General features: G+C 30.6%; 2 protein-coding genes across 2 annotated transcripts in view; both read left to right on the forward strand.

Moving 5' to 3' along the window:
• The first annotated feature begins 8,268 nt into the window (after positions 1-8,268).
• The window catches only part of LOC134726370 (uncharacterized), a 41,599-nt gene continuing 22,076 nt past the window's right edge, over positions 8,269-27,791 (forward strand). The window contains exon 1 of the mRNA XM_063590770.1: positions 8,269-8,337. The gene's annotated coding sequence lies outside the window, so the exon portion shown is untranslated. The remainder of the gene's footprint in view (positions 8,338-27,791) is intronic.
• On the forward strand, positions 9,863-21,526 carry LOC134724998 (uncharacterized). Its single transcript, XM_063588441.1, has 11 exons — positions 9,863-9,905; positions 10,510-10,581; positions 11,164-11,223; positions 11,945-12,045; positions 12,401-12,593; positions 14,048-14,234; positions 14,860-15,210; positions 16,029-16,242; positions 16,850-17,025; positions 17,658-18,710; positions 19,380-21,526. The coding sequence occupies exons 5-10, from the start codon at positions 12,472-12,474 to the stop codon at positions 18,708-18,710; spliced, it is 2,103 nt and encodes a 700-aa protein (XP_063444511.1). The 5' UTR covers positions 9,863-9,905; positions 10,510-10,581; positions 11,164-11,223; positions 11,945-12,045; positions 12,401-12,471; the 3' UTR covers positions 19,380-21,526.

Consider the following 27,791-nt stretch of genomic DNA (forward strand, 5'->3'; position numbering starts at 1 on the left):
TCTATGATTAGTTTATTTCAGAACAAACAAACAAAAAACAAATATACATTTTTATTTTGCATGAACATAAGTGCCTTGAAAATCTTGATTGTCATAAAGCGGAAAGTCACGAATCAAAATGTTGGAAAGATTTGCTTTTATCAAATAATTAGTCGTACAGTTCAGATCTCTTTCAATCTAATTAAAATATCAGGAAAAATTCTAATATTTAAGTAACTGGTGTAGTCGACTCGTGTTCAGTGCATTGCCTGTGAATACCGAACTCTTCTTATGGCTGATTATTTTCTCTGCTCTTAGCTATACCTGTTTTAAAATGTTCTACCTGTCTACTACGATAAATTCATAGTGTCATTACTAGTACACTCTGCTTAAGATGTGAACGTTTTACGGATTTATTTTTATGATACAAGTTTCTTTATATGATCCTTTGGATGAGAAGTTGGATTAGATATAGACAAATTTATTACCCTTTTTAAGTTTTTATTTCCTTTCCTTTTATCATGCAAATCTATGGAAAAATTGTTTACAATGCCATTATTTATTTAACTGCATTGAACCACATTAAGGTTCCACTAAAGTCAAAATATAGGACACTTCATAAACATCTAAACTTTGCCTATATTTTTCAACCTATAATGAAATATCACTGTAAGTGCAGTCATTGTTAACAGGGGCGGATCCAGGATTTTGGAAAGGGGGGGCGAAGATTTAAAAATTTGCCGAGCGGAGCGAGGCGAAAAAATTTTGGGACCTTTTTTGGGCCAAAAAACATAAAGATAAGTGTAATATGCACTATTTAAACGGTTCAGCAACTATATAATATACATGCCCCACTCCAGGAACCGTTTAATAGTGCATATTACACTTATTTTATGTTTTTTGGCCCCAAAAAGGTCCCAAATTTTTTTTTGTATATTTTATAGTTGCTGTAAAGTGTAAGGGTTGGACATTTTTTATGCTGTATTCTCCCTATTTTAAAATTGTCTATCATCTATCATAAAATGATAGTATTGATCTAAAGCTATGTACTGATATATTTGATGTAGGACTTGTCGGTAAAAAATAGACATGGAAATTCGATGAAATTTACAATACGACCGACACGAGTTAAAAAAGACAAACAAGCAGTTTTTATCAAAATGTCTGATTAATTATGTTTCACCCAACATACAAATGTAACTAAGGGAACCGAAGTGAGGGGTTCCAAATCCACCAAAGACTACGAAAGTGTCTGAAATGACAACAAAGTTATGAATGTCTCAGACTGCCTCCTCAAATCTAATGCTTCGTACCTGAGACTTGAAATCTTTCTAGAGCTAATACTGACTGGGGATCATTATTCAGCTATGTTATTTTAAAAGGGCTGGGGTGTTTGGGGTTAAACATGTTTTCGTAGGTAAATAATATTGTGGAACTTTTTTTTCATGAAAGTATAATAGCCTATTGAGTATTTACTTTTACTTTCTTTTTGGTGGAATAGTGAAACAGAAGTCAATACATTCTTGCTCTATCCTGTGTCGCTTTGAAGGTTTCCTGATTGTCCTGACATCCTCAGCCTAAGCAATGTGTATTACTGTAATTTGAATTTCAAAAATTTTTCAACGCACTGATCAACTCCACCATAGCAACTCACATGACTTTGACAGTCAGTAAATACCAGCGAAAAATATTTTTATAAGAAAAGAATTGTCATATACAAATTAAATACTCGGGAAATGGCAAAGTTCACTAATTATAGTCTGATTAATCATTTTACAAAAAAAAATCAAAAAAAATATCCGAGCAAAGGGGGGGGGGGGCGTACGCCCTCTACGCCCCCCTCTGAATCCGCCACTGGTTAATGTAGAATTTTCAAAGATGCGAGGAATTTTTATTGTAGAATTATGTGATAAATGCACTTGCAACAAATGAAAAAAAACTTAGTTGATGACTTTAGGATTTATGATACATGTATTTTCAAATTCATTCTTCATCAAATATAAAGTATTGTGTTAGTCCAAATATTATGACGTCGTCACACTCAGCATTAATTCAACATGGCCTTTCAATACGGTCGTTATCAGATATCTAATTGGTTGGACTAGTATTGTGAAAGTAATTGTTAACTTTTCGATCTCGTTTCATTAAGCCACATGAATTTCAAAATTATATATACGCCACAAAAATACGCCACTGTCTGTTGAGTTCTGTACTGTTGTTAATGAAAGATGTTCGTGGTTATGCTGCGTTTTGCATGTTAGTAATGTATTATATATAGCTTTTCAAACTTGTAACAAAAGCGATTCTCAAAATGTCATATTGTATTCTTCAGATTACGTTTCTCCTTGATTTTAACTTATATAGGGAATCACTGGAGCGTGACAGCAGCGGCCCTCTTAGGCAGTCAGTGGGCCCCTACTTATGAAAAATTCTAGATCCGCGAATCGATACTACCGCAGAGGTAAAACCATGCACATTTGGGTTATTGTACACGAAGTGCATGCTACAATTCATTTTTGTTGATTTTAGACCCTTTGGAACTCTATGTGGGCTATTTAAGCAACTAGGCAAAAAATCCCCAAACTAGATACACGGTTAGATTCAGCATGTCAACGAATTCCAAATATCTATATTAAAGGACTTTTGTCTATAAATTTGGACCCCACAAAATTGAAAAAGGGACCAAAAATATAGAAAAAATGCATGCATCGGATACATTTGTTATTGAAGGCATGACTGTAACAATAGGATGAATATACAAAAATATCTTATTCTTGGGTCTCATTGGGGGGTTCTGATCCCGGATCCTGCTTACTGTTTTGGCAGATTCCCGTATTCCGCTTATTGTTTTGTCAGATTCCCATATCCCGCTTATACTATGCAGTTCTAATTTTTTGTAATTATCCGTGTCCCGCTAGACTTCATTTCCCGTTTTTCACTACACAATCATTTGACTTTCACCTGTCACGCTTGCAAAAAATCGGCAATCCGGCGTGACGCTTATACCCAAATGCGACCCACTATTTTACTCTATTTTGACTCATATTAAGCCCATTATAAATATATTAAAAAAGTAGCGTGGATTTTGTTATCCCTTTTTATCCCGTCTCGTTTCGTTTTTGAGCCATTTATAGATGTCGTATGTGACAATGAGACAACTCTCCATCCGAGTCACAATTTATAAAAGTAGATCATTATACGTCAAAATACGGTCTTTAAAATGGAGTCTTGGTTCACACCGAACAGCAAGTTATAAAGGGCTCCAGTGTAAAACCTTTTAAACGGGAAAACAAAGGTGCAACATATATCAAGATGTACGCAATTAGTGGTGAAGTGCCATGGAAATGGATAAAAAAAATAAGGATAAAGATCCCTATACGCTTTATAAGAAACTAAATGGAATACATTTGAAATAAATGTTATTTCTATTGAATTTATTAGAGTGTTTTAAAACCAAACTTTCCTCCGTAAGTTAAATTTTATCAAATCTTTCTCTTACTTTATCTATTGTTTGAGCAAGTCGGCTAAATTAAGGCTTTACAGCTAATTTCCTAATGCATGTAAAGCAAAACTTTGGTTGGCTTGCTTGCTTTGTTTGTATAATTGTTTATACAAACTTTGTAAATAAGATTGACATTTTTAAACAATATGAATAGGCATAGTTTAACCTGTATTTTTAATATTTGAATTAAATTGGGTGTTATCATAATGATTATCCAATAAAAAAAGCAAGCAAATCAACTAAAGTCTTGCTCTACATGCTTAAAGAAATGAGCTGTAATAGATAAAAAATAAATAAATTATACAGTGAAAATGCACCGCATATTATATACAATATTAATGATCCGCTCCACAGTGAAAATGAAAGAATAGTATCATTATTCGACAGTAAACATGACTAGCATTAAGAAATCATTATAGTGGAATTTAGTTAAATATGAAGAAACTGAATGACAAAACATATTCTACGTTATACAACTTTATTTTTTTACTGCAACAACATGTTACTTGTTAGTTATAAAGCACCTGCACGATCTGTTCGTAAAATGTCCTAAATATTCACCTATTTTGGTATATATTTCACAGCTGGATGGCTTTAGGCGCGATAAAACCCAGCTCGCATCTCTTACTTTGTTTTTTGGGTATTATGTATTTCTGAACATATACATTTTAACTAATTTTCTTCATTTTCTTCAAAAATTATAAAAAGTTCGTCTGTTTATTTATCATTCTACATTAGACATTTATATATTATGGCATATACAGTAAAAATGATATTTTAGGATCCGCACTTTACATACACTGACAACTGTGTCAAATGTGCATTCATCCAACACAGAACTGTTTTACATTTTTTTAAATTACGAGGCCCTTTAACGCGGACTATGCGGTTTGGGCTTTGCTCATTGTTGAAGACCGTACGATGACCTATAGTTGTTAAGTTTTATTGTGGATCAGGCATTCCCGCCAAAATGTTAAAAAACAAAAACTACTCAAGCTGGGGTGATCATCATCTGGTAGGGATAACCCAGCTCTGATCACTCCTGGTAGAACAAAGTAGCTAGGATACATCGTTATCCCTTGGTGTCCGTTGTTGTTAATTTGTTTAAAAAAGAAAGTTCTGAAACTGCTAGGCTAAATGTAACCAAACTTATCCACAATCATCATTGTGTGCCTGTCATCCAATATGTTCGACATGGTTATAAATTAATAGAACACATTTTGTATTTTCAGGAAAATAAATAGAGAAAATCTGAAGAAGCAGACCTGTCCAGAATATGTAGTATACGTAATCAGAGATCAGTATTTGAATTAAATTGGAAATTATCAATCTTCCGGGCTTCCACCCCACCTTAGTAGCAATATAACAGCTGAACCTGCTTATCGGATATGCATTTCAAAACTCATTCGGTATTCAAGAGCTTGTAGCTGCTACTGAAACTGTTTGAGCAGAACTAAGTTGATGAGTCAGGTGTATATCAAAGAACACCATGATTCCTTTTTCTAAACTGAAAAAAAATCATCGGAAATCAGCAAAACCTTGTTGTTAATTATCTTAATAACGTGTTAACATTTTTCAATTGTCTTTTGTTAATTATTATTTTTAATGTTTAGTTATATATTATGCCAGTTTGTTTTGTTCACACATCGTTGTCAATATAATGGAATTTGATGCGACTATAATTTAACGGTGACAGTCATACAACAAGTGAGATGTTTAGCTAGCTATAAAAGATAAAAAAAAAAACAAAAAAAAACAAACAGCCGTCAAATCTATAATTTACTGCATAAGAAAATCAGTGTAACAAGTCAGGAATATGACAGCTCGATGATGACAGTTGTCACTTATTCATTTGTTTGATGTGTTTGAGCTTTACTGAGATTTTGTCATTTGCTAAGCTTAGGATCTTTCCGTTTAGAATTTTCCTCGGAGTTCGGTATTTTTGAAATTTTATACTTTTTAAAATTGTCATATATCATGTGTAAAAGAACACTGCGGAACACATTAAAAAGGCCGGCCCTTCGAATGTTGTCTGATGGTATATATCTTTATTCTGTCAATTTTGACAACTGATTACAATGGTATACAGATGTCCAAGTAATCATAAATTATATATAATCACATAGTCATTATTTTTTTAAAACAAGTTTTGTCATAATTTTTTTTTAAACAAGTTAATGAAATTCAGTAAACAAAAATTTATCAAATAATTCATGAAATACTTTGGGCTGGTAATCAAGTAATCACTATAAAAACGGCCAAGCAATCACATTATCAAATCTTGATCCCATGAGAAGGCTCATTAAATAAGTGAGTCTGACAGAGACCATTGTATACAAATCCTTGCAGAAACATATAATAGCTCAGAGTATAACATAACATAACATAACATATTTTATTTCCAATTAAGGGCCCACAAGGGGCATACAGAGCATACATGAATAAGGAAAAAGAATATTCATTTGATAGATACATAGATACAAACATTATTTTACATACAGTAACAATACAATTACTAACTCATATTCACTTTAATAAATTTACCAACAGCATTAAGGACCTGATTGTCTTCACAGTTTAATAAATAAATAAATTTATGCTGATTATCCAGTATAGAAAAATTTGGAATTCTTTGGCAAACAAAGTCAAAGAGAGCATCTCTATCTGATTTAAAATTTTCACAATTAGTTAAAAAATGGATTTCATCTTCAACACAGCCGGAGGAGCATTTTTTGCAAATTCTTTCATTTCGTGGAATATTTGAAAAACGTCCAACTTCAATTTGAAGCTTATGAGCAGAAATACGTAATTTGCATATAGATCTTCTTAAATCAAAGTCCTTAATTAAAGAAAGATAATTTTCATAACCAAAATTCTGCTTAAATTTCACATAATTAAACAGTTTTCCATCAGAACCTTTATTTTGGCTAGCATACCAATTGCTAATATATTTAGTGTGAATTAATTTGCTAGATATGTTCAAAAATTTATATTGTCCGAAATGTTTTACTTCTTGTTTAATTTCAAAAACTTCTAATACTTTCTTAGCAAATGAGTACCAAGAAGTTATGTTAGATTTGTGAAGCTCTTGGCTGCATTTATACGCATCTTTCAATAGACTGAATTCAGTTGTAAGATTTTCAAATCTATACCAGTATTTTATAATTGACTTTACAATATCATAATGTAAGGGGAAACGCCCCAGTTCTGATAATACAGCAAAATTGACACTCCTTTTGTGTACACCAAGTATAAACTTAGAAAATTTAAGATGGAGATTCTCACACTTAAGATTTTAAAAAATATTTTCAAGATTAAATAAAGAAGACTGTAATTTATTACAAGAAACATTATAACCTCCCTATACCTCTGAATTATATAACAGAATGGGTTTAAGGGTATGATCAAAAATATGAGCACAAGATTTTATTCCAGGAGACAAATTGATAAAATCCTTTCTAAGTTTATAGTAGGCCTTAAGAGCCTTATTATAAAGTTCAGTTTTAGCTAGATGAAAACTTCCAGATGCAGTGCAGTATATGTCTGACAGTCTCTGTAAGTGAGTATTTACCACAAAAATAATTAAAACATCTAGATAAAGTCTGTTGGAATATTTATTAAAAAAAATAGAGAGAAAATTTAAAAAAAATGGGTGCCCATTATGATTCACCAAGTATGATGTAATAGAGACGAATAGTCCAGTCAATCTAGCATAAATTTGACCCTAACCCGAAAGTAATTGCAACAGAAGATTTTAAAGTTGTAATCTTTAGCATTATACACCAAATATACACAGAAAATAGTCCCATATGATAAAATCTAACTTGAGGAACACTAAAAAAAAATCACCATTTAAAATTCCTATGGAGATTTGCATTGAAAAGGGAGATAACTCTTGCAATAAAAGGCAGAAATATCAATGAAAATTGATACAAAATTATATTTTTACCGCTTCTTTTCATCAGAATGTATTTATTCTTGATTTTTTTAGCGGTCTTTAGAGTATTACAAACAACTCTAAAGGTGTTTTCATATCTTTTATCAAGCTATAATCTCGATTTCGTAATTCATTAGTTCACCATTTATTGAATTTTTCAACCTGTCAACGTAAAGAATCGCAAATTTAATCAAAATAATTAAGCATGTATTCTTCTTTTTGTGGTTTAAAGTTTCTTAAGATAGGTAAGTTGCTGAAAAAATATAATATGCAGGTATACACAATACCCAATTTTCACATTATTTTTTCAAAATGGTCACAAAGCTTCAAATTTGCAATTTCTTTAATGAAAAATGCACAAAAAAAATAAAACTACCCATAACATTTCGGGTTTGAACATATCATGAGTAGAAGATTATATAATTTAGTCAAATACAAACTTACAATCCCATCAAAGTATCATACTATACCTAAATTTCAAGAAAAATAAACAAAAACTTACCAAAGAAGACTCATTTTTGAAAGATTTATCTCCCCTTCCAATGTTAAGTTCCATAGGAAATTAAAAATGTTGATTTTGAGTTTTCCTCAAGCAAGGATTTGTATAGTCTCACTATACAAATCCTTGCCTCAAGTTAGATTTTATGGGACTTTTTTTCTGTGTATATAAAAGGCATACTGCTATAGATTAGAACTAAAAAAAATCTGTTGCAATTAATTTGAGGTTAAATCTTAGTTTGACTGGACTAGAACCGTGTTCTACAATATCATACAGCACAAGGATCAAAATCGAATGTTCCGGCAAAAATACATATTTATTAAACATGTCCGATCCGCTATTGGTTTTAAAATTAGTTCACCTAGGGGAAATAATTTCTTTGAAAAAAAGAAAGAAAAAGTCATTCCTCAACAATTTCAGGTATTAGACACTTGAAAAATATTTTCACATCTTCTTGATGACAGAATTTCATCAGAATATAGTATATAAATATACTTACCAATCAATATGGTACACGAGTTGGGAATAATTTATATAAAAAGTAAAATCACAAAAATACGAATCCCAAACTCCATACAGCGTTATCGTTCGGGTCATACTTCCCTTTCTCTACAAACACTGCCATCGGCCCTTCGGATGCTTTCGGTTATTTGCTGCGGATTGAACTGGAACTACTTTCCTTAGCAGCAAAAGCGTCAAAATGGCTGCCTGGCAGCAGACGCCGGAAAAGATAACTGACATCAGCTGTTGTTTCTGTTTTAGAACAAACCTTTCAAATTGTTATTCACTTTCTGGTCCTAAGTTTTCGAAATTCAATAATCTATTTTCTTCTTTTTTAAGTTCAAATCAATTATTACAGGAAATTACCATCATACCATCCACTCGGTTATGCCGTGGTTGCTTTCAAAAGATACAAAATTTTATTTCCTTTAGACAAGAGGCAGTTAGTAATTTGATTAAGTTTAGAGATGGGTACCAACAACCCAAAAAGAGAATGGCTAACTTCTCTCCAGATTTAGAGTAAGAACCAAGTCAATAACATTGAGATTGATTTGACACTCAGAGTGACACATTGACAATTCTTAAACTTGTGCAAGTTAATGGCCTTGCATTGCATTACAAAAACCAAACTAGTCTGATAATTGAGTAACAAATTTCCCAATGTCGGGCTTGAATTACTAGAGTATAATATAATATAGTTATGAAGTTATATATGAATATAATTTTAATATCAGGCAAATAACTTTTGAACCACCCACATCACTAAAACCATATCCTACATATAAAGGATACCTACATGAACTTGGTTTTGGTACATGATTACATTAAATTATCTTGATAATTTTGTGTCTGTCCCAAGTCAAGCAAAGTTAACAGGATCAAGTACATGTATTGTTTGTATAGACAATGATAGGCATAAGAAGACTAGACAGAAATAGATATGATTTATTACTATATTATATTTAGCACAAATACATTACAATTACAGACATTTTTTTTACTTTGTCTTATCAAGAGCATACATGTATGAATTAAAAAAAAAGACCACACACATAGTCTGGAGAGTCTTGTCTGATATGAAGTCTTTACCTACATAAATAGTTATCATAAATCATTAACAGCTGATTTACCTTAACATATGTTGTGTACAATATATAAGTTGTAGGTGCCAAACAATCCAATGAATTGCAAAAAGGAAACAAAAAAAATATACAAACAACTGATGAAGTCACAAATAATATTACACTTTAAATATTGAGTACAATACAAATACAAAAGATATACTACAGTGAGATAGTTTATGCTTTGAACTAACAAAATATTGATTTTTGTTAGATTTATACAACTTTTGTAAGTAGAAACATCTTATATCAATTTAATTGAAAAGTAACATTTATGCTCTGTTTTTATCAAATTTATTTCAGTTTAAGCATGTTAAGTGTAGCAGTCCAGGCAGATACAAGTGTAGAAGATTCATCGCAATTATGGTGGGTTTGTCTTGATATGTGTACATTTAACTATTCAACTGTATTCAAATTATACAAAGATTAACCAGTTGAAATATTTTTTTTATGATGCTTCTATTTATAAAAATGTGATGGTGATTCTCTTTTTTGTTATTAAAAGTCTATCATCAGCTACTGATTGTATAATTTTAAACCAAATGTAAATAAGAAACTGAATGTATTAGCCAATTATTGATAAAAAAAACAACACCTGATATGTACCCTCTGGTATACGAATGGAAGAGGCAGTTTAAATTTTACTTATATCAGTAACAGTGTAAAATATATAGAGAGGAAATGGAGTACGTGTTTAAAAAGACTACAGCCGCTTCATTATTTTTCAGAAGAACAAAAATAAACTCTTAAAAACTAAACTTAATGACTGAATTCATATCCTGGTGTATTTGATACAAGTTGCAAATAGTGAAATAATAGCAAAATGCAAAACTGTAGTGGCAGCCTTGAAGCCACCTGATGAGTACCCTTGGCAGGGACGAAACAGTTTGAATTTTATTTTTTGATGCTTGAAATGTTTTTAATAATAACATGGATATCTTGAAATATGCTATATTTTTATTGATTTCAGTATTATCCCACGTCCATCAGTTAAAGAAGACAGAGCTAAGAGTAAAGATGAAGATTTCTCACAGCTATACTCGTGGGTATTAATGCACATTAAGAACAGTTTCAACTCAATACCAGAAGCCTCATAAATATAATATGAGTGTCACAATAAATTCTCATACAACACATTCTTTGAATACAGTTATTAGTAAAATAAACCTTGTCAACCTGATTTATGGTAATTTATAGCAATTTGAAAGGGTATTGTCTTTATAAATTTCAAATTATATACCTTAATTAGAATTATCTCCCTTATACCATTGACTTCTTTTTAGTTTCTTTATAGACTTAATGTATTTTTCCATCTCCCGATATGATTTTGATTCCCAAGATAAATTCTTGTACTAGGACACTGTAAGAAAGGTGTAAGGAATATATAAGTTTGAATAAAGAAAAATTTATTAAATAAAAGAGTTATCACTCTTTGGAGTCAGTAATTACACCATCAGTAATATTTATATATTGTCCAAGTGATAAAAAATGAGAATTATTATCATCCAAAAGCTGAAATTTTTAAGATTACTTTTATGTAAAAAATGTTTACATTAAAAAAAAAAGAAATAGGCATGGTAATGGAAATTACCTGAAGTATATATATACTTTTATAAAATTTCAGAGAACATGATTACAGCAGACAAATATCTTCAGGTCATTTCAATATACCTATTGAATTACAGTGAGTAATGTCTTATTTCAATATATTGGTTACTTTACCTTCATGAAAGTGGACTTGGATTAGCTTGATACTTTCAATGTGTTGAACTCTATAAAATCCAATTTATACTTGAAGATACATGTGAAGATGAATATTTCTGAGATATGCAAGTAATTGCATTTCAGGATTATTTATTCTCTGGTTTATTTTGGATAAATAGTAAACTTTAAATTATTTTATTCAGATTTCATATGAAATGTAAAATTACATTAACTTTGTTAGTTAAGGATATTGGGCTATCAAGGTAAAAGGTTAAAGATTTGGTAGGTTAAATGTGAATTGACATAATATTGTTTAGGCCACACATAAAAATATTTTGGTTTGCCCAAACCCTACCCAAAGGTTGAGACAGTGGGTAGGTAGGTAGGCATTTTCTTTTTTTTTTCTTACAAACACCAAATTGAAGTATCAGATGTTTATTAGTCTTTCATGCCTATTTGATTAAAAAAAAAATTCTTCAAATCAGGACAATAAAAGAATTTGAGTAGGCAGCTTTTTTCTGGGTAGGTAGCGTTTGGGCAAACATTCCTATTATTTATTATGGCCTTATATACATATGACATTTCACTAAACAATAGGAAAGAATCACTTATTTGTACTTAAGATATAACCATGTGGAATTGAATATTTATGTATACTTATGAAATAAATTGTATGCATTGAATTTACATGTATTCTTTAGAAAACCTACCAAAAATATTAACAATGAACATGGATATACTAGACCAAGAACAAATGGAAAAGCTGTGTGCAAAGAATTGTTTCCTGTACCAATTAACAGAGGTGAAAACACTAGTAGTAAGTTATGGGATTTATATTCATATAAATCAATTAAAAGTGTAACTTTGATATTTTGTAATTTTAGATATAGATAAAGGATTTTCTTCCATCTGAACACTAAAATATCAGCACTATTCAAGGGGAAATAATCCTTAAAAAAATATTTAATTGTCTCCCCTTTATCATTTTTCTATTTCACAAGCATGCAATTTTTTTTGTAATAATTGTTTGAGGGTAATGAAAATTTCATTATATTTGAAATATGAAATTTTAAACCCCAAAAGATCCATGATAGATTAAACAAATAATTTCTATTCCTGATTCTGTCAGATTAAACATAAATTGATAAACTTTTCAGATGCACCAGACCTGAGTATAAAACCTATAAACAGTAATAAGAACTTTTTAAAGGTAATCAGTAATGAATGCATGCATGTTTCCACCAAGCGTCAAGGTGAACAGAGTGTTTTAATGAGGAAAAAATCCATGGAATCCCTTGCAGATGAAAATACTGATATGACAAGAGAAATTTTGAAAGAAATGAAAGACAGGTGAAAATTTTTAAATATTCATAATTACACACATATATAATTTACAGCACAGACATACACAATTAATTAATTTCATTTACATTCATTTAACTATTTTATTTTATTTTAATTATTTTTTTGTTATCTATTTGAATATTAATCGTTTACCATGAAAAAAGTTATAATTGAAATCAATTGAATTTTCTGGTAGTTTGAGTGATATTTAAATAGCTAACTTTTTAGGTCTGCGCAGGAGTCAGATACCTTGCTGATAAATACTGTAAATTCAGAAATTTCTGTATGTTTTTATGATTGATCTAATACCTACATGGTATAACTTTTTCAAATATAAATATTTTTTTAACTTACCTGTATGCAGCATTCACTGAAACCTAAATCTTTTGTTGAAATTTAGTAAAATGAATGCACACAAAATTTTTGAAGTTACAGTGATAGGAGAAAGGGCTATTTAATATAGCCCTCTCATCTATTACCTTGATACAGTACAAGGCATTAACATTATTTATCTTTCTATCAGGATTTCAAAGTAAAGAAATAATGCTCTCCTAGTAAGATTGAGGTTTTCGAAAGATGGTGTTATGTTTTCAGTGAGCAGTTTGATTAAACATGCCACTGATAATATGATAACTGACTTTTGACTTGCCTACTTACAACATTTAGAGAAGTCGTTTGGTTTAGTTTTATTTCAGTTTTTCTTTTATTTCAGATGAAGAAAAAAAGTTTTATTTACACATTCTCAGATTATTATCTTTCCCTTTATTTATAATCATTATAATCAGTTAATTATTGTTTTGATATTTTAATTATTTTATTTTTTTGTCCTTCATTTAGTTTTGATGAAGAATCTCAAGACACAGAAAATTGACAGTACCATAAATTGAAAAAAAAAACATGGATAAACCAAATAACATAGAAAACCAAAGGTGAAGCAATACAAAATCACAAAAAAAAAAGGTTAACTCAAGTTGTGGGTTATTGAATCAGGAAATTATGGCTTCCACAAGTGAATCATTTTTACTGTTTTTAATGTGTTTGGCAATATTAATTCTTAATAATCATATAATCTATGCTCAGAGGATTCAACACGGTAATCCATTTTCCTGTGGTCAGAAGATGTCAATATTTCTGAATCTACAGTAAACAAAAAACATGATATTAAATTACTTATCAAATGTATAAAATTATGAATGGAAATGGGGAATGTGTCAAAGAGACAACAACCCAACCGTAGAAAAAAACAGAAGAAGGTCACCATCAGGTCTTCAATGTAGCGAGAAATTACCACACCGAGAGGCATCCTTCAGCTGCCCCCTGAACAAATATATACTAGTTCAGTGATAATGAACGCCATACTAATTTCCAAAGAGTACACAAGAAACTAAAATTTAAATAATACTAGACTAACAAAGGCCAGAGGCCATGTATAACATGTATTAAAACTTTTTTTAACATAGAACCCCATCACTGTTGGAAATGTTGGAAGCAACTTTTGTAAAAGAGCACAATGACACTGCTGATGAGAAAATAAAGGAGGCAATAGCATTAGTTTATGGAGTGATTATGTTTACCAGAAATCCAGAATTAAGTGCTTATCAGAGATTGATAACAGCCTTATGTATTAGGGGACGTGCTGAGGATATGGTAATATACTGTATAACAGTTTTTTATACCTTCGTCAATATTTTCTGTATAGAATAATTACACAATATATTTAATATTTTCTTAAGTTGCAAGCCCTGAAATATTGGACCAGTAAATACTTTCCAATTATTTGACCTCAGTGAAACTACTTGACTACAAGCATCATCATATTTTACGAAATTTCAATTGCAGCTTTAATATTGGCTGATGTAGAGAATACTGCGTGAGATACGATGTCAAGAGAGATAATTAATTTCAACAACTATATGTTTATATACCAAACTGAAAATTAATTGCTTAAACTCTGCTATCAAGAAAGGTTTATAATTTTGTTCAACAAGTGTAGAATACAATTGTTTCTGGTACTCCAATAATTTGAATAAATAGATACAAATGTAAGGTCGATAATTTATCAGACCTTAAATTTACATCCTTTTTAGTTCAAATTTCATTTGCATAAATACACTTATAAATAACAGTATATTTGATAATTGTATTGCTATTTTATAAATATGACTAATTAGGCAGATACAGACTGGACATGGTAGAAAAAAAAATCCCTTAACTGTAATTTGTTAATTCTGAAAATTATTTACATTGAATAACATTATCTTCATTTATTTAGCTTTTAAGTCGACTGAACAAGATCGGGCTTACATTGTCAACTGCAAGTAAGCAGAGGTTGATAGCAGAGTGTGGAAAAAACTCCAACAAAAAATTGATAGATTATTTAGAGGGAAGTCCATTGCTAAAAATAACTGGAGACAACTTGGACATATTTATAAAGCCAAGTTGTCAATCTACAGAAAAAAGCAATTATGATCTCCACTTATTTGCTTCCAATGCAATATCATGTAGAGCCGCTACCCCAGACCTGAATATGTCAGCACCAAAAGATGTAGGGCCACTTAACAGTGATATAGTGAGATTAACAGATACAGAGAAGGATCACATTAGAAATTCGTATATTGTTCTGGTAGGTTCCAATGAAATACAGCTTCATTGGTTGAACTTGGTAAAATCAAAACTTTCCAATTCAATAACATTTAATTGAAAGTAGCAGAAACTAATTGAAAATAAAGATGGAGATGTGGAATAATTTTCTATGATATATCTATCCATCAGAGTGCAAATTAAGAGAATTTATGAAAAAACAAGACAAATTTACATCCTTCAATATTGAGAAAAAAACACATTGTAAACTTTAATAAGCACATACACAAGAAATGAAACAACAACAACAAATTACAGGGTCCTGACTTGGGGTAGGCACATTAAGAACATGTTTTTTAAGGCACCCTCTCCTTATCTTGAACAGTGGTGTAGAGTAACAATGCAAGAACAAAATATAAAATGGAAATGGTTGGAAGTATGTTTTGATTTGAATTGAAAAAAACTATCTGTACATATATGCAAAAGTTTAAAATTTCACTATAATTGTGTAAAACAGTGTTTCATCAATTTGCAGTATTGTATAATTAATTAATCTTAAACTGATGTATTAATGTTCCAAATCATCAGCAGCACTTCAAAATCCAACCTGCATGAAAAATAATGTTAAAATACAATATAGACCTGTGTTCAAGCAAGAAACAACATGAGTGTGTCAAATTTCACAACATTCTGGAATCAAAATTTCAACATATACAAACATGTGTGTACAGTGTAAAATGAAATAGCAGCCTTCTTATGTTAACTGCTCTTTTGTTCTGTTATTGTCTCTATGACATATTCCACATTAGAATTCACAACTTTATTATTTCATGACAAATCAATATATACATGTATTAACAGATATCAAGGATTCTTAGCTCAATGGGACCATTCAAATGGATGGAGTCCATTATTCCAAAACATATTCACCACCCTCACAAAGCAGCAATGGCAGAGAAAAGTCAAGTTTTTCAGCTCCCCCTTCAGCATAAAAATGAAGCAAAATATGAAGATGTGCTGTCAATTATGGATGACTATGAGAAACATTTGCAAAAGGCATTTAGAGAGGCTCATGGTTTGTTTAAATATAAAGATACTGATGATTTTTTTAAGTGATATAAATATTGCAGGGTACAATGTATTGTAAATGATTTGTTTAATTCTATTTTGAATTAAACCATTGCGTCCCTTCTTTGGCCAATATTCAAATTTAAATTATGAGTGTAAATTAGGCCATACCTAATTATAAGCAGATGAATGAATGCCAATGAGACAATTCTCCACAAGAGATTAAAGGACATAAACATTAAAATTGAATGTCATCTTAAAACCTTCAGCAATGAGCAAAAGCCATAGTCTACAGATTGCTTGAAAGCATTGTCATCCAAAAAAGAAACTAATTAGGATCTTAATGATAATGAAATTGCCTATTACTTTATATTTATTACTAATTACAATTGGGTTGCTATTAAGAAATTCAATTTCATTAATATATGCATTTATCTAACTTTTTTACGCTTTAGTTTGAGATTGTTTATGTATGTGCTTGTCATTTTCAGTTATCCAAAGAAAATGATGTCATAAATATTCATAAAAGAAAGAATTGCATTATATATTTTTTGAACAATATAACTGTTCTAAAAAGTTTATAAACTAGTACATTTAGCATAATATATCTGTAGGAGATATCCAAATGTTGGAGAAATATAGGGTAATAACAGGAGGAGATCAATTGACCAAAGTGAGGTTTGCAGGAGCTATCAATCTTAGACTGATGTCTCCTACTTCAACAGGAAGATTAGAGCATGTCCAACCAGTTGTATGTGAACTGTGGCATTTAAAACAGGATTATCTTGAGGTAAGTCATGTCTTCAAGTTTAAATAGTGGATGTTATATTAACCAAAATTCAGACATTTTTTAAAGAAATGTACAACAATATGCTTCACTTGAGTGTAGCTCATTTGAAGTTTCATGACAATCAAAAACTATGCTCTCCTGAATTAAAAAAAGATGATCTTGATGCAATAATACACATGACGATCTCACAATGGGAAGGTAATCTTATTTTATGCTTTAATTGAAAACAAAATATAATTAAATTACAGGGTCCAATTGCAAGGAGCAATCTTTCTCACCTGATATTTTATTTACCATTGATGCATGAGGCAATGCACCAAAAACAATTTTTTAAAATGAAACTATATATAGATCAAAAATAAATATTTCCTTTGTTGTTACTGTTTTTAACCAATCAATGCATTAACATTGAAAGGATCTCAACATTCTGAACATATTTGCACATGTTATATTATTCACACTCAAAGACGTTATCAAGATAATCAACAAATTCTCCACTCATCAATTTTATTCATAATTATCATTGTCTTAATCAGCATCATCATCATCATTATTTGTGTAGTTAATTTTTCCATTGAAAATAGAAAATATGATACATAATAACATTCTTATTTTTCTCTTTTTATAAATAGAAATGTTACAAAGCTTTGTATAGAAAAGAGAGTATGATGGAAGAAGGCACAATGTCATACTTTAGAAATGTATTGAAAAAAAACGATGTCAATGGGAAGGTCAAAGGCCATTTCAAGACTCATAGTGAGTTCTTCAAGATACTTACAGAGTCCCTTATCAGAGAACAGGCTCTTGAACTGTTCAACATGAGGGAGACATCAGATGATACATTTCCCGCTGGTATAGACAAGGCATGCCGAGCCACAAAAGAGGTTGCCATGCGTAATATTGGCAACTCGCTACTCGACATGCTGGGTTTCCTACAAGCGGGAATGAATACAGACGATGAGAAGTTCAACTACTGTAGTAATCTTTGTCTGCGAGGATTGCATTATTTGCAATTGGAGGATACTGCCAAGGAAGGCAATTTGACCATGGTCTCACCCAATTTGAAGGTTTGCATACCTATATTTTATCAGCATTCCTGTCTATCTAAATACATGGTGGAGTGTATTGACTACCTAATGAAGGTGAATCATTACATGTCTCCTTTAGACAGCCTAAGGATTCTGGAGGGAAGTTTTGTTAATTTAAGAGGTGGTGTTGGGAACAATGTAGAAGCTGACTTGGTACAGGAACACTCTGTGAGGAATCAGAAGGATCTGATAAGGGGGCTAGGTGCTAACAAAACTGAAAATGCCATATCAACAGTAACAGCAGCTGCTCCTATCATAACCTCCATATGCAGAAATTTTGATAACCAGCATGATATCATCAAAAAAGGTAATAGGCATACCAAACACATATCAGAAGAAGACGTCAATATCTTGAAAAAATCGTTGAGAAAGTTAAGGCCATTCAAAGTAACTGCAGGTCGGAAGTGCAGGAGTTTTAATAACATTACAAACAGTCCAGCTGGGAGAGTTGATGTCAACAAGATGGAAATAGATATCAATAGAATAGTAGAGAGATTAGGTAGAGGGTTGGCCCAGAATGATGATAGTGAGGAGGATGATGATGATGATGATGATGATGATGAAGACACTGATTCTGATTTACCAGATATTCCCTGAGTAAGATTTAAATATGACTACCATTTCATTTCTTATTTAGCTGTTGCATTGTTTTCTTTTCAATTTCTGAGTTTGGATGTTTCTTTGGTACAATTGAACAAGCTGACTTTTCCTTCCAGAAAACTATCACATTGAAATCAAATTAGTGTTGATATTAATAAGTTATTGTCACTGAAAAAGACATAAATTTAAGAATAAATAATAACCATGTTTTATTGTCTTTATACTGAAATAGAAAAAAAATAATTTAAAAATGAAAAAAACATATATCAAAAATTGTTAAAAAAAGTCTTTGGAATTTCCCTCTTGGGGTACCATTTTGGGGTATTTCCCTATGAGCGTAGTCCAGGCGTTAAGACATTGACATATCAAGGAATTAAAAAGGGAAAATGAACTTAATTAATAACATTTGATAATCATGGTATATAAATAACCAATTTGAAGACATAAAAGTTTAAATTCATAAAAGTTTGACCATTGTTACTTTACGTTGTCATGGTTGTGACGTGACGTTGCTGATGAAATACAAAAAGGAGGCAGGGCTTATAGATAAGTTGGGGTCATTGACGTATAAAAATAACGTTTATACGTATAACTTTATCTGTATAGTAAAATAGCTGATTGCAGTATAAATATAATTTTACACAACTTTCCTATATTTCTTTACAGATTTGCCTTTTTGAAGTCAGTTGTGAGGACAGAATGTGGAGATTTTCAGTATCAACGTTGTTATAAGAAATTAGCTGATTCAGCATGCAGGTTATAAAGGTTCAAGATTCTTTTTGTATCTTATAATTAATGTAATTTTATTATTTGTAATATTCAGTACATTAAGGATGTAATTAGGAGAAATTAAATGAAGCAGGAATTTAATATTGATACTATAAGTTGGAAGAACATATTAGGTTAAAGATAAAATAAGCTAAAATATTGATAGTCATTGAGGTTATTTTTAAAATATTAAAATAAATTGCCTAAGAGAGAATGGTTCAATGACAATTCAGAATTAAAGAAAGGATGCATTTTATCACCTCTTTTGTTCATTATTTTTATCAATGATCTTATTGATGAGGTCTAGAGGTTAAATGTTGGCATAAAACTTGATGATGATATTGTTTATGTAATTGTATATGCAGATGACATTGTATTTATCTGTGATAATGAAAAAGATTTACAAAAAATATTAGCCATTTTAGGTCAGTGGTATAACACTAATGATCTTGTTGTATATTTAAGTAAAGCATGTCAAAAATTGTTCATTTTAGACCCCAGTCAGTACAGAGATCTAGGTTTCCATTTATGTTAAATGATTATAGCATAGATATTGTAGGAAATTATATATATCTGGGACTAGTGTTGAATGAATATTTGAATTATATGGATACACAAAACTTTTTGATACACTGGTTATGTCAGTTATCGATTATGGTGCCTCAATATGGTGAGCTAGGGAATTAACAGGTATAAATGCAATTAAAAATAGAGCCATGCATTTTTTTATGGGTGTCGAAAATTATACCCAAAATATAACTTTATATGGAGATACGGGCTGGATGCCATATATAATTAAACAATGGTCATGTATTTTTAGGAATTGAACAAGATTTTTGAAAATGAATTATACCTGACTTACTAAAAAAGTGTTTTTATGGGCAAATACAATTTGTAATAGTGAAATCAAAAACAGAGAACTTGATATTGAAAATGTTTGTAATATAAACTGTACTTTTAGTAAAAATTATATTAAGAATATTGAGAGTAGTGTATTTGAATTGTACAAGAGAAAATGGTCACTGTAAACCGTGTACCTATAGATGATTCAAACAAGAATATAATAAAGACCATTATCTAAGTGTTATTATGCCCTGATATAAAAGTGCCTTTGCTAAATTTCGATGTGGTGTGCTGCCGATTAGAATTGAAACAGGCAGATATGAAGGGGTTTTATGTGAAAGTAGACTTTGTTTTAATGATTCCTCTAAGAAACAGAAACTCATTGAAGATGAGAAACATGTTTTACTCAAGTGCCCCTTTATATATTCACATGAAAGAAAAAAGTTTTTAACGGAGCAGTTTCTATTAATAGTGATTTTTAGACTTAAATGATAATTAAAAACTCATATTCTTATTTACAAATTAAAATTTGTGCTTTCATTGTGCCAAAATCTGCCATGATATTTTAATTCAAAGGAAACATGTTTCATATAGATGATAAAAAATGTTTTGTATTTTTATCGATTTGTCTATTTTTATGTCTCTCACAACTCTTTTGAGAGTGGCTCTGGAATGTTTTCAAGATTGTTTTGTACTTTTAATTTAAAATTTGTTGTATATATTGTATTCATGTTTGTATTGTACATGTATAGAGGTGGAACTACAATAATTTATTTGATTTATATAAATCTTTTAATGTATATAATATATGTAAACTTCATAAAATACTTTAATGGATGACTCTTATCACAAAGCTAGAGGTAACTTATGTTAAGCAGATATATTCAAAATGTTTTTACCAGAAAACGCTGGGGAAAAAAAACAACATTTGTCGTCCATTAGATGGAAGTGATAATCTTGAGTGAGTAGGTTAATTATGTATCAGTTTAATAATTTATAATTTGACTTGATATAATATTTTTTATCAGAAATCACTATAAAGTTTGCCTTATAACATGTATAATATTTGTTCAGTTAAACATGTAATTCAACAACTGTATTTACAAGTAAGCAGTCATCACACTTACAATCTTTTTCACAAATATTACAACACGAACAACCATGTGGGCTGTTCATAGATTTACTAAACGAAAAGATGTTCAGCAAACATTCCCTTAAACATAAATTGGATTGACAGTAGTTAATGATATCATCCTGAATTCCAGGAAGATTTCTTGAAATATCAGAATTGCTAAAATGCAGAGTTGCTTTTGCAGACTGTCCCCTCCTACCTGCACGACCAATTTCTTGCAAATAATTAGTTAAATTTCTAGGTGGTTTACAATGAATGACATGGGTGACTGAAGGAGGGTCGAATCCCATGCCAACTACACTAGTTGTAAAAATTAATCTAAATCTGGGGCAGATAGTCTGCAAATCAGATAGTATACAAGACATGACCTCTTCATCTTGGTTTGAATATAAGCAACCAAATAAAGCATTATTAAGGTTGACAATTTCTCTTCCACCAAAAACAAAATATGCATATGACATTGCATGGGAAATATATTGCAATGGCATAAACATAAGAGTAACAGAAAATTCTTCTCTGCATTTATAGAGATTATCTACCTGTTCTTTGAATATATTTTCTATAACAGTTAAAGAGTCCCCTTTGTCTTTTTTCAAACAATGTAACAATAAATTTGGTTTGTCAGGGTTGACTGATATGTATTCCACATCTGCAAGATGTAAACATTTTGACAAACTCTTTATATGGTGTTTGGTCAGTGTCCCACTCAGACATGCAAAAGGTGCCTTGGGGAAAAAAGATCTCAGTATATATAATTCTGAAAAGCTTTTTCTGAAGTCCTTTCCCCTGAAAAGAAATAGGCAAAATGTAAGCTTCAGCATCACATGTTAATTATTTTGAATTTACACATACATGTACACATGTAGTAAATGTAGTAATATCTGAATATGTTCATCAAATTTAAACTGTTTGCTTTAAAAATGATTTGTTCACAATCTGTTAGATATGAAATGTCTTAATAGCATTTCTAGGAAATAAAACAAAAAAAATCCTTTTACATGTATATGAAAGCTGAAATATTTAGTTTGAATAATATTCTAAATAGAATTTTTATTCATAGTAATACAAAGAGACTCCAACACTTGTCCAAATAGCCTGAAATATTATCCATCAACTGATTCTATGTACATTATCATAATAATGGACAATACTATAAATAAGGATTTAGAATTTTCTGCTCATATGAATTGCCAACCTGGTTCTGGTGTGGTAAATCATTCTATAAAAAAAACAAATATTTAATTCATACATGTACATCTTAAGAGTTTTGGTCCAAAGGGAAATAACTCAATCATATGAGAATTCTATATATTTGAAAAATCAAAAAATGAGAGAACATTATAACATCATAAAAAGTGAAATTGATGTGCAAGAAAACAGGACATCAAAATTTGAAAAATAAATAAAAATTCAAACCCTGAAACTGTCCGGCAAACACCCTCCCTGCATGCATCATCAACAAATTATATGAATTCCGAATAAACATAAAACAAATGCAACAAATAAACATTTAGTCATAGAACAAAAACACATCTGTTTGAAAAAAAAATAAGAAATTCAGAAGCAAAACTTTTTGAATTACCAATCATCTATTTTATGGCATTCATCTACAACTATGGCCCCAATTTTCCCATCTAAAGATGTTAGAATCTCAACACCTTTTTCTGCATTTAAAACCGCCTCAGGATGGGCTAATATAACACTGCTTTTCAACACTGCTTCTGATACTAAACATATTAAAAAATACAATTTCATTAATAAAAATCAGTTTTAGGAGGAAGGGCTTATCCTCTTAAAGGGATTCGATCCCAGGCATCTCGCCACCCTTCAAATTTCTCAATATCTGATTCAACACAAAACTTTAATATTAAGTATGATTAATGAAAAGATTCACTCTATTTTAATTAAAACTTGAATCAGATTATGAGCATAATGAAGTATAAAGAGAATCTCGAAAAACTGACTTTTATAACTGAATAATACATTTTCTGAACCAAATGTTATCATGTAAATGAATGTAGAAATGTATGTTGTTTACACCACTTTTTTAAACGAATTTTAATTAGTAGAATTTTAGTTATTAACTAAAAGCATTCAAATGACTTAAACCTATGTAATGAGAACAATATACTCACCATCAGCTTCCTCTTCTGTTAATAGAGTACATTTTTGACTCAATGCCACTGCTTTAACTCCTATTTTGTCAAGTTTTTCCTTTTGCTCTTTGATGATGGATGTTAAGGGCAATATGACCAGAACTTTGTTAGGTCTTTTATACAGATTCAGTACACCTATAAAACATGAATCTGCAACCATCAATTTATGAACACAATACAAATTCATTTTTTTAATTCAGAGATATTTGATATACATGTACATGGTATACAAAGTCCATATTATGGTGCAGAAGTGTATGTCAAATGACAATTTAATAAATTGAGAACAAAATAAGCACATCAAAATTCAAATACATTTTGTAAATTTGTATGTTGTGACATTTGAAAGTAATCAAAATGGTCATCAGGATGGTTTTGTAAAATAATGTTTTTAAAAATGTATATTATTTTAGTAATGTATTTTTTCTTTTAATTTCTTTAGTTGTATTAAATTACAAAACACTAACATTTTGGTATATCATGTATATACTCATGCTACTCATGTGAATTTTGTTGTGAAATTGTGGTAATATATTTTTATGAACTGAAACTGACAAAGTATATAATCAAGTGATTCATTTGTAAATATTGGGAACATTTCATCAAAAATATACAACACTTGAAAACTGAATGATTATAAGTAAAAAAAATCCATTTCAATAATGATGAATCTATTTTAACTGCCAACAAAAAATAATAACTTTGAGTACCCCTTCATGTGTTTTTTTTTCTCAATTATATTGAAATTAATGGCATACTTGAAAATTGTATCATCATGATCATATGGTGGTCAAGTTATAAGATTGAACTCACTTTTTTAACTAGATTTTCACAACATGTTATTTATATTTCGAGATTCTTTGATTAAACTTACTTGCCTTTAATATTTTAGGAATAAGATAAGTTAATATTTTTGAAAACTATTAATCTGACAGAAGTATATGTTGTATTGTATTTTTTTGCTTTGATTATTTATTCGTTTTATTTCATTCTTGACATTCAAGATGAGAATAATGCAATATAAAGATGTTTCAAATTGAAAATTGTTATTAAAATTAATGCAGTGGTTGTCATTGGTTCATGTGTCTGACATACTTGTTTTTCAATAATTGTGTTCTTATCATATTAAAAGAAGTTTTCATAGTGTAATTTTGGTCATGGTGTCAATTGAAAAAGGTCGTACAGTTTGTATTTTGCTCATAGTTGAAGATTGTATGGTTACCTATTGTTGGTAACATATACATGTATGTCAAATTTGAAATCTGGTTGATAGCTGTCTTGGTGGCATTTATTACAGGGTTCTCACTTCAATTTTTTGCCAAGATAATTCTAACTGTTACATTGAAGGCTTTAAGCAATGTCAAAACTATAGTTCATTTCATAGATACAGGAAGATGTGGTATGAGTGCCAATGAGACAACTCTCCATCCAAGATACAATTTTTAAAAGTAAAACCATTATAGGTCAATGTACAGACTTTAAGACTTCATGACAAATAGAGGATTGAACTGACATCATATAAGCATTTAACTGAATGTACATGTATAGAATGAAGATCCAAGGCAATTGGAATCAGCTGCTACAACATTGCACAATCCTAATGCATTGTCGACCTATGTAGTTGAAATTGTTGACTCAGATAATAGGTATTTATTAGTTTAGATCGGAATTTAAGTATGAAGGTGACAGAAGTGCCTTTTTCTAGTTGTTTAAATATTCCGATGACATCAGTTGTCAATTATTGTGAAGTATAAAAAGTGGAATTGCAAATTTTTCATCTTTAAACTACATTTGTTATGAAATGGAACAGCGTATTTACGAAAAGAATATAGAAAATGGATTATCAGTGAAAAATCAAATAACAAAGTCACTGTTTTGCTAGGATACCTAAGACTAAGTGATACATAGCATCATTAACGTCTCATCTGAGAGATTATTTAGAATTGAACGAATCTGCAGGCTGAATGCTTCTTACTGCCCAAAAGGAAGGCATTACTGAGGCATGAATAATTAAAATGTCTTTGAATCAGATTTGAACTCTATAGTCACAATTAAAAACCACAAAAAAACTTTTATGATGAGAAAAAGAATTGTTTTGACCACATGTACAGACACTAGATTTTCTTCCTATTGCCAATATTTTCATGCTATTGACAGAACGTCTACTGCCTGTGTTTTGACAAACAAAGCTTTACAACCATGTTTGAAGGATCAGTATCATCGATAAGGACCTTATTTGACACACAACATTAAACATATTAAAGGGCTTATTTAAGTGTGTGATAAAATTTTAGAGTATGCAAGGCTAATTTCTGAATGAATTATCTATGCAGCGAGAACACTTTCCACTATTATCAGTGGAAAGACGGCTATATTTTCTCGGAAAGATATAATTCTACTTGTACTGCAATGTAAATGTTACAAGGTGGATAGAATGACACAAAGTATCACAGAACTTCTAGTATAAGTTTATATCCCGAGATAGTTTAGATAAAATAATTTTCTTCGTCTCCGTTTTTCACTTTGACATTTACCTGGAAGAGCATGGAAAATAACACTCTTCCCGAAACCAACAGGAAGATTAACCACAACATCTTTCTCATTTAATATCGCTGCAATTCCAGCCATCTGTTCTCCTTTTAATGAAAAATCTGGATAGATTTCATGACACACCTTCTTAATTTTATCATCCATTTGTAACCGGGAATAATGAAGTAGTGCGATTTGAGTCACTACACCCCTAAAAAAAAGTTCCAAACAATTCGCTTTAATTCATTGCTATATACCGCATTGTTATAAAAATTATTATGCATTTTTGATCGATTAATAAAAATGAAAATTCTATGAATATCTGGAATCATTTCGTTGATAATCAAGCGCAACCACAAGAATCTTGTGATTTTGAAAAGGGCTGATGGCAGTGGTGTAAAGAAGCGTAGCCAGATGTCACCACTGTTTCGGAGTTTGTACGAATCCGGGTCCGTTCGCGCCCATTCACGTTCGCACCCACTCATGTTCGCCCCCTTTCACTTTCGCACCCTACATGTTCGCGCCCAATTTTAATCGGTTTTGTGTTTAATAACTTTGTAATCAAGTTTTGGCAAGTGTATTCTTATAAGTATATTTGTTGTCATAGTCTCAAAATGAAATGAGACAGCATTTTGTGTGTGTTGAATAAATCTTTGTCATGTTTTGGATAGTGTATTGTTAAAAAAAATAATCCTTTTTCAAATAAAGTGAGATTCTTTCAACATTTTATTTTGTGTTGAATAACTCTTTTATCATATTTTGGTTAGTGTATTGCTAAAACTTTGTTAAATTGACTTGTTTCAAAATAAAGTGAATTTCTGACTACGTTTTTTTTTCTGTGTTGATATTTTTTTAATCATGTTTGGATTATTATAGTGTATTGCTATATTTTATTGTTTCATTGTTTCAGATCAACTGGACCAAGCTGTTAAAAACAATTATCTAATTTGTGTTTTTCATTTAAAATCTTCAATGTTTTACTCATCGTACCAAGCCAAATACATGCAGTTAAAGCAATTTAAAACAACAATCATGATTTTCCAATTATTCTACTGCAATTTGAATTAAAATTGGGCGCGAACGTGTAGAGTGTGAACGGACCTCGGGTGCGAACGCACCTGATACCCAAAAATACTGAACTCAGAGGAAAATCAATTAGGAAAGTCCATCAGAATCACATGGCAAAATCAAATAACAAAACTCATCAAAAACGAATGGACCAGAACTGTCATACTCCTGACTTGGTACAGGCATTTTCAAATGTAGAATATTTATGATACTCACACTCACAACCACAGTATGTCAGTAACACTTTAATAACATTAACAGGTTAGGAACAACATCCAAATGAGGGATATCTCTTAAATGACGGATTGTCCCCAGACAAAGAGGCTATTTGCTATTATAAAAGAAAAAAGAAAAACAATTTAGCTTTTTGAATTTAAAAGGGGAAAATTCATTATTGTATGTCATATGTTTTCCTACGTCATATTCGTATCATACTTTAGGGGCCTAGGTTGGTCAAAGTTGTCCCCTGCTTTGACCTGGAGATTAATCAGCTAATGATATCTCTTTGGTTTGTCTGTTTCTGCAGAGTTTCTCAGTGGTTCTCTCTGAGTACTTTGGCTTCCTGCACCATAATAACAGATA

The sequence above is a fragment of the Mytilus trossulus genome, chromosome 7 (assembly GCF_036588685.1).
Source record: "Mytilus trossulus isolate FHL-02 chromosome 7, PNRI_Mtr1.1.1.hap1, whole genome shotgun sequence".
Taxonomy (NCBI): Eukaryota; Metazoa; Mollusca; class Bivalvia; order Mytilida; family Mytilidae; genus Mytilus; species Mytilus trossulus.

Excerpts from the sequence above, each read along its gene's own strand:
- LOC134724998 (XM_063588441.1), top strand. The coding sequence starts at position 12,472 with ATGCATGTTTCCACCAAGCGTCAAGGTGAACAGAGTGTTTTAATGAGG. Across the intron at positions 12,594-14,047 it reads TTGAAAGAAATGAAAGACAG|AACCCCATCACTGTTGGAAA; the intron begins GTGAAAATTTTT and ends TTTTTAACATAG. Across the intron at positions 16,243-16,849 it reads GGCATTTAGAGAGGCTCATG|GAGATATCCAAATGTTGGAG; the intron begins GTTTGTTTAAAT and ends ATATATCTGTAG.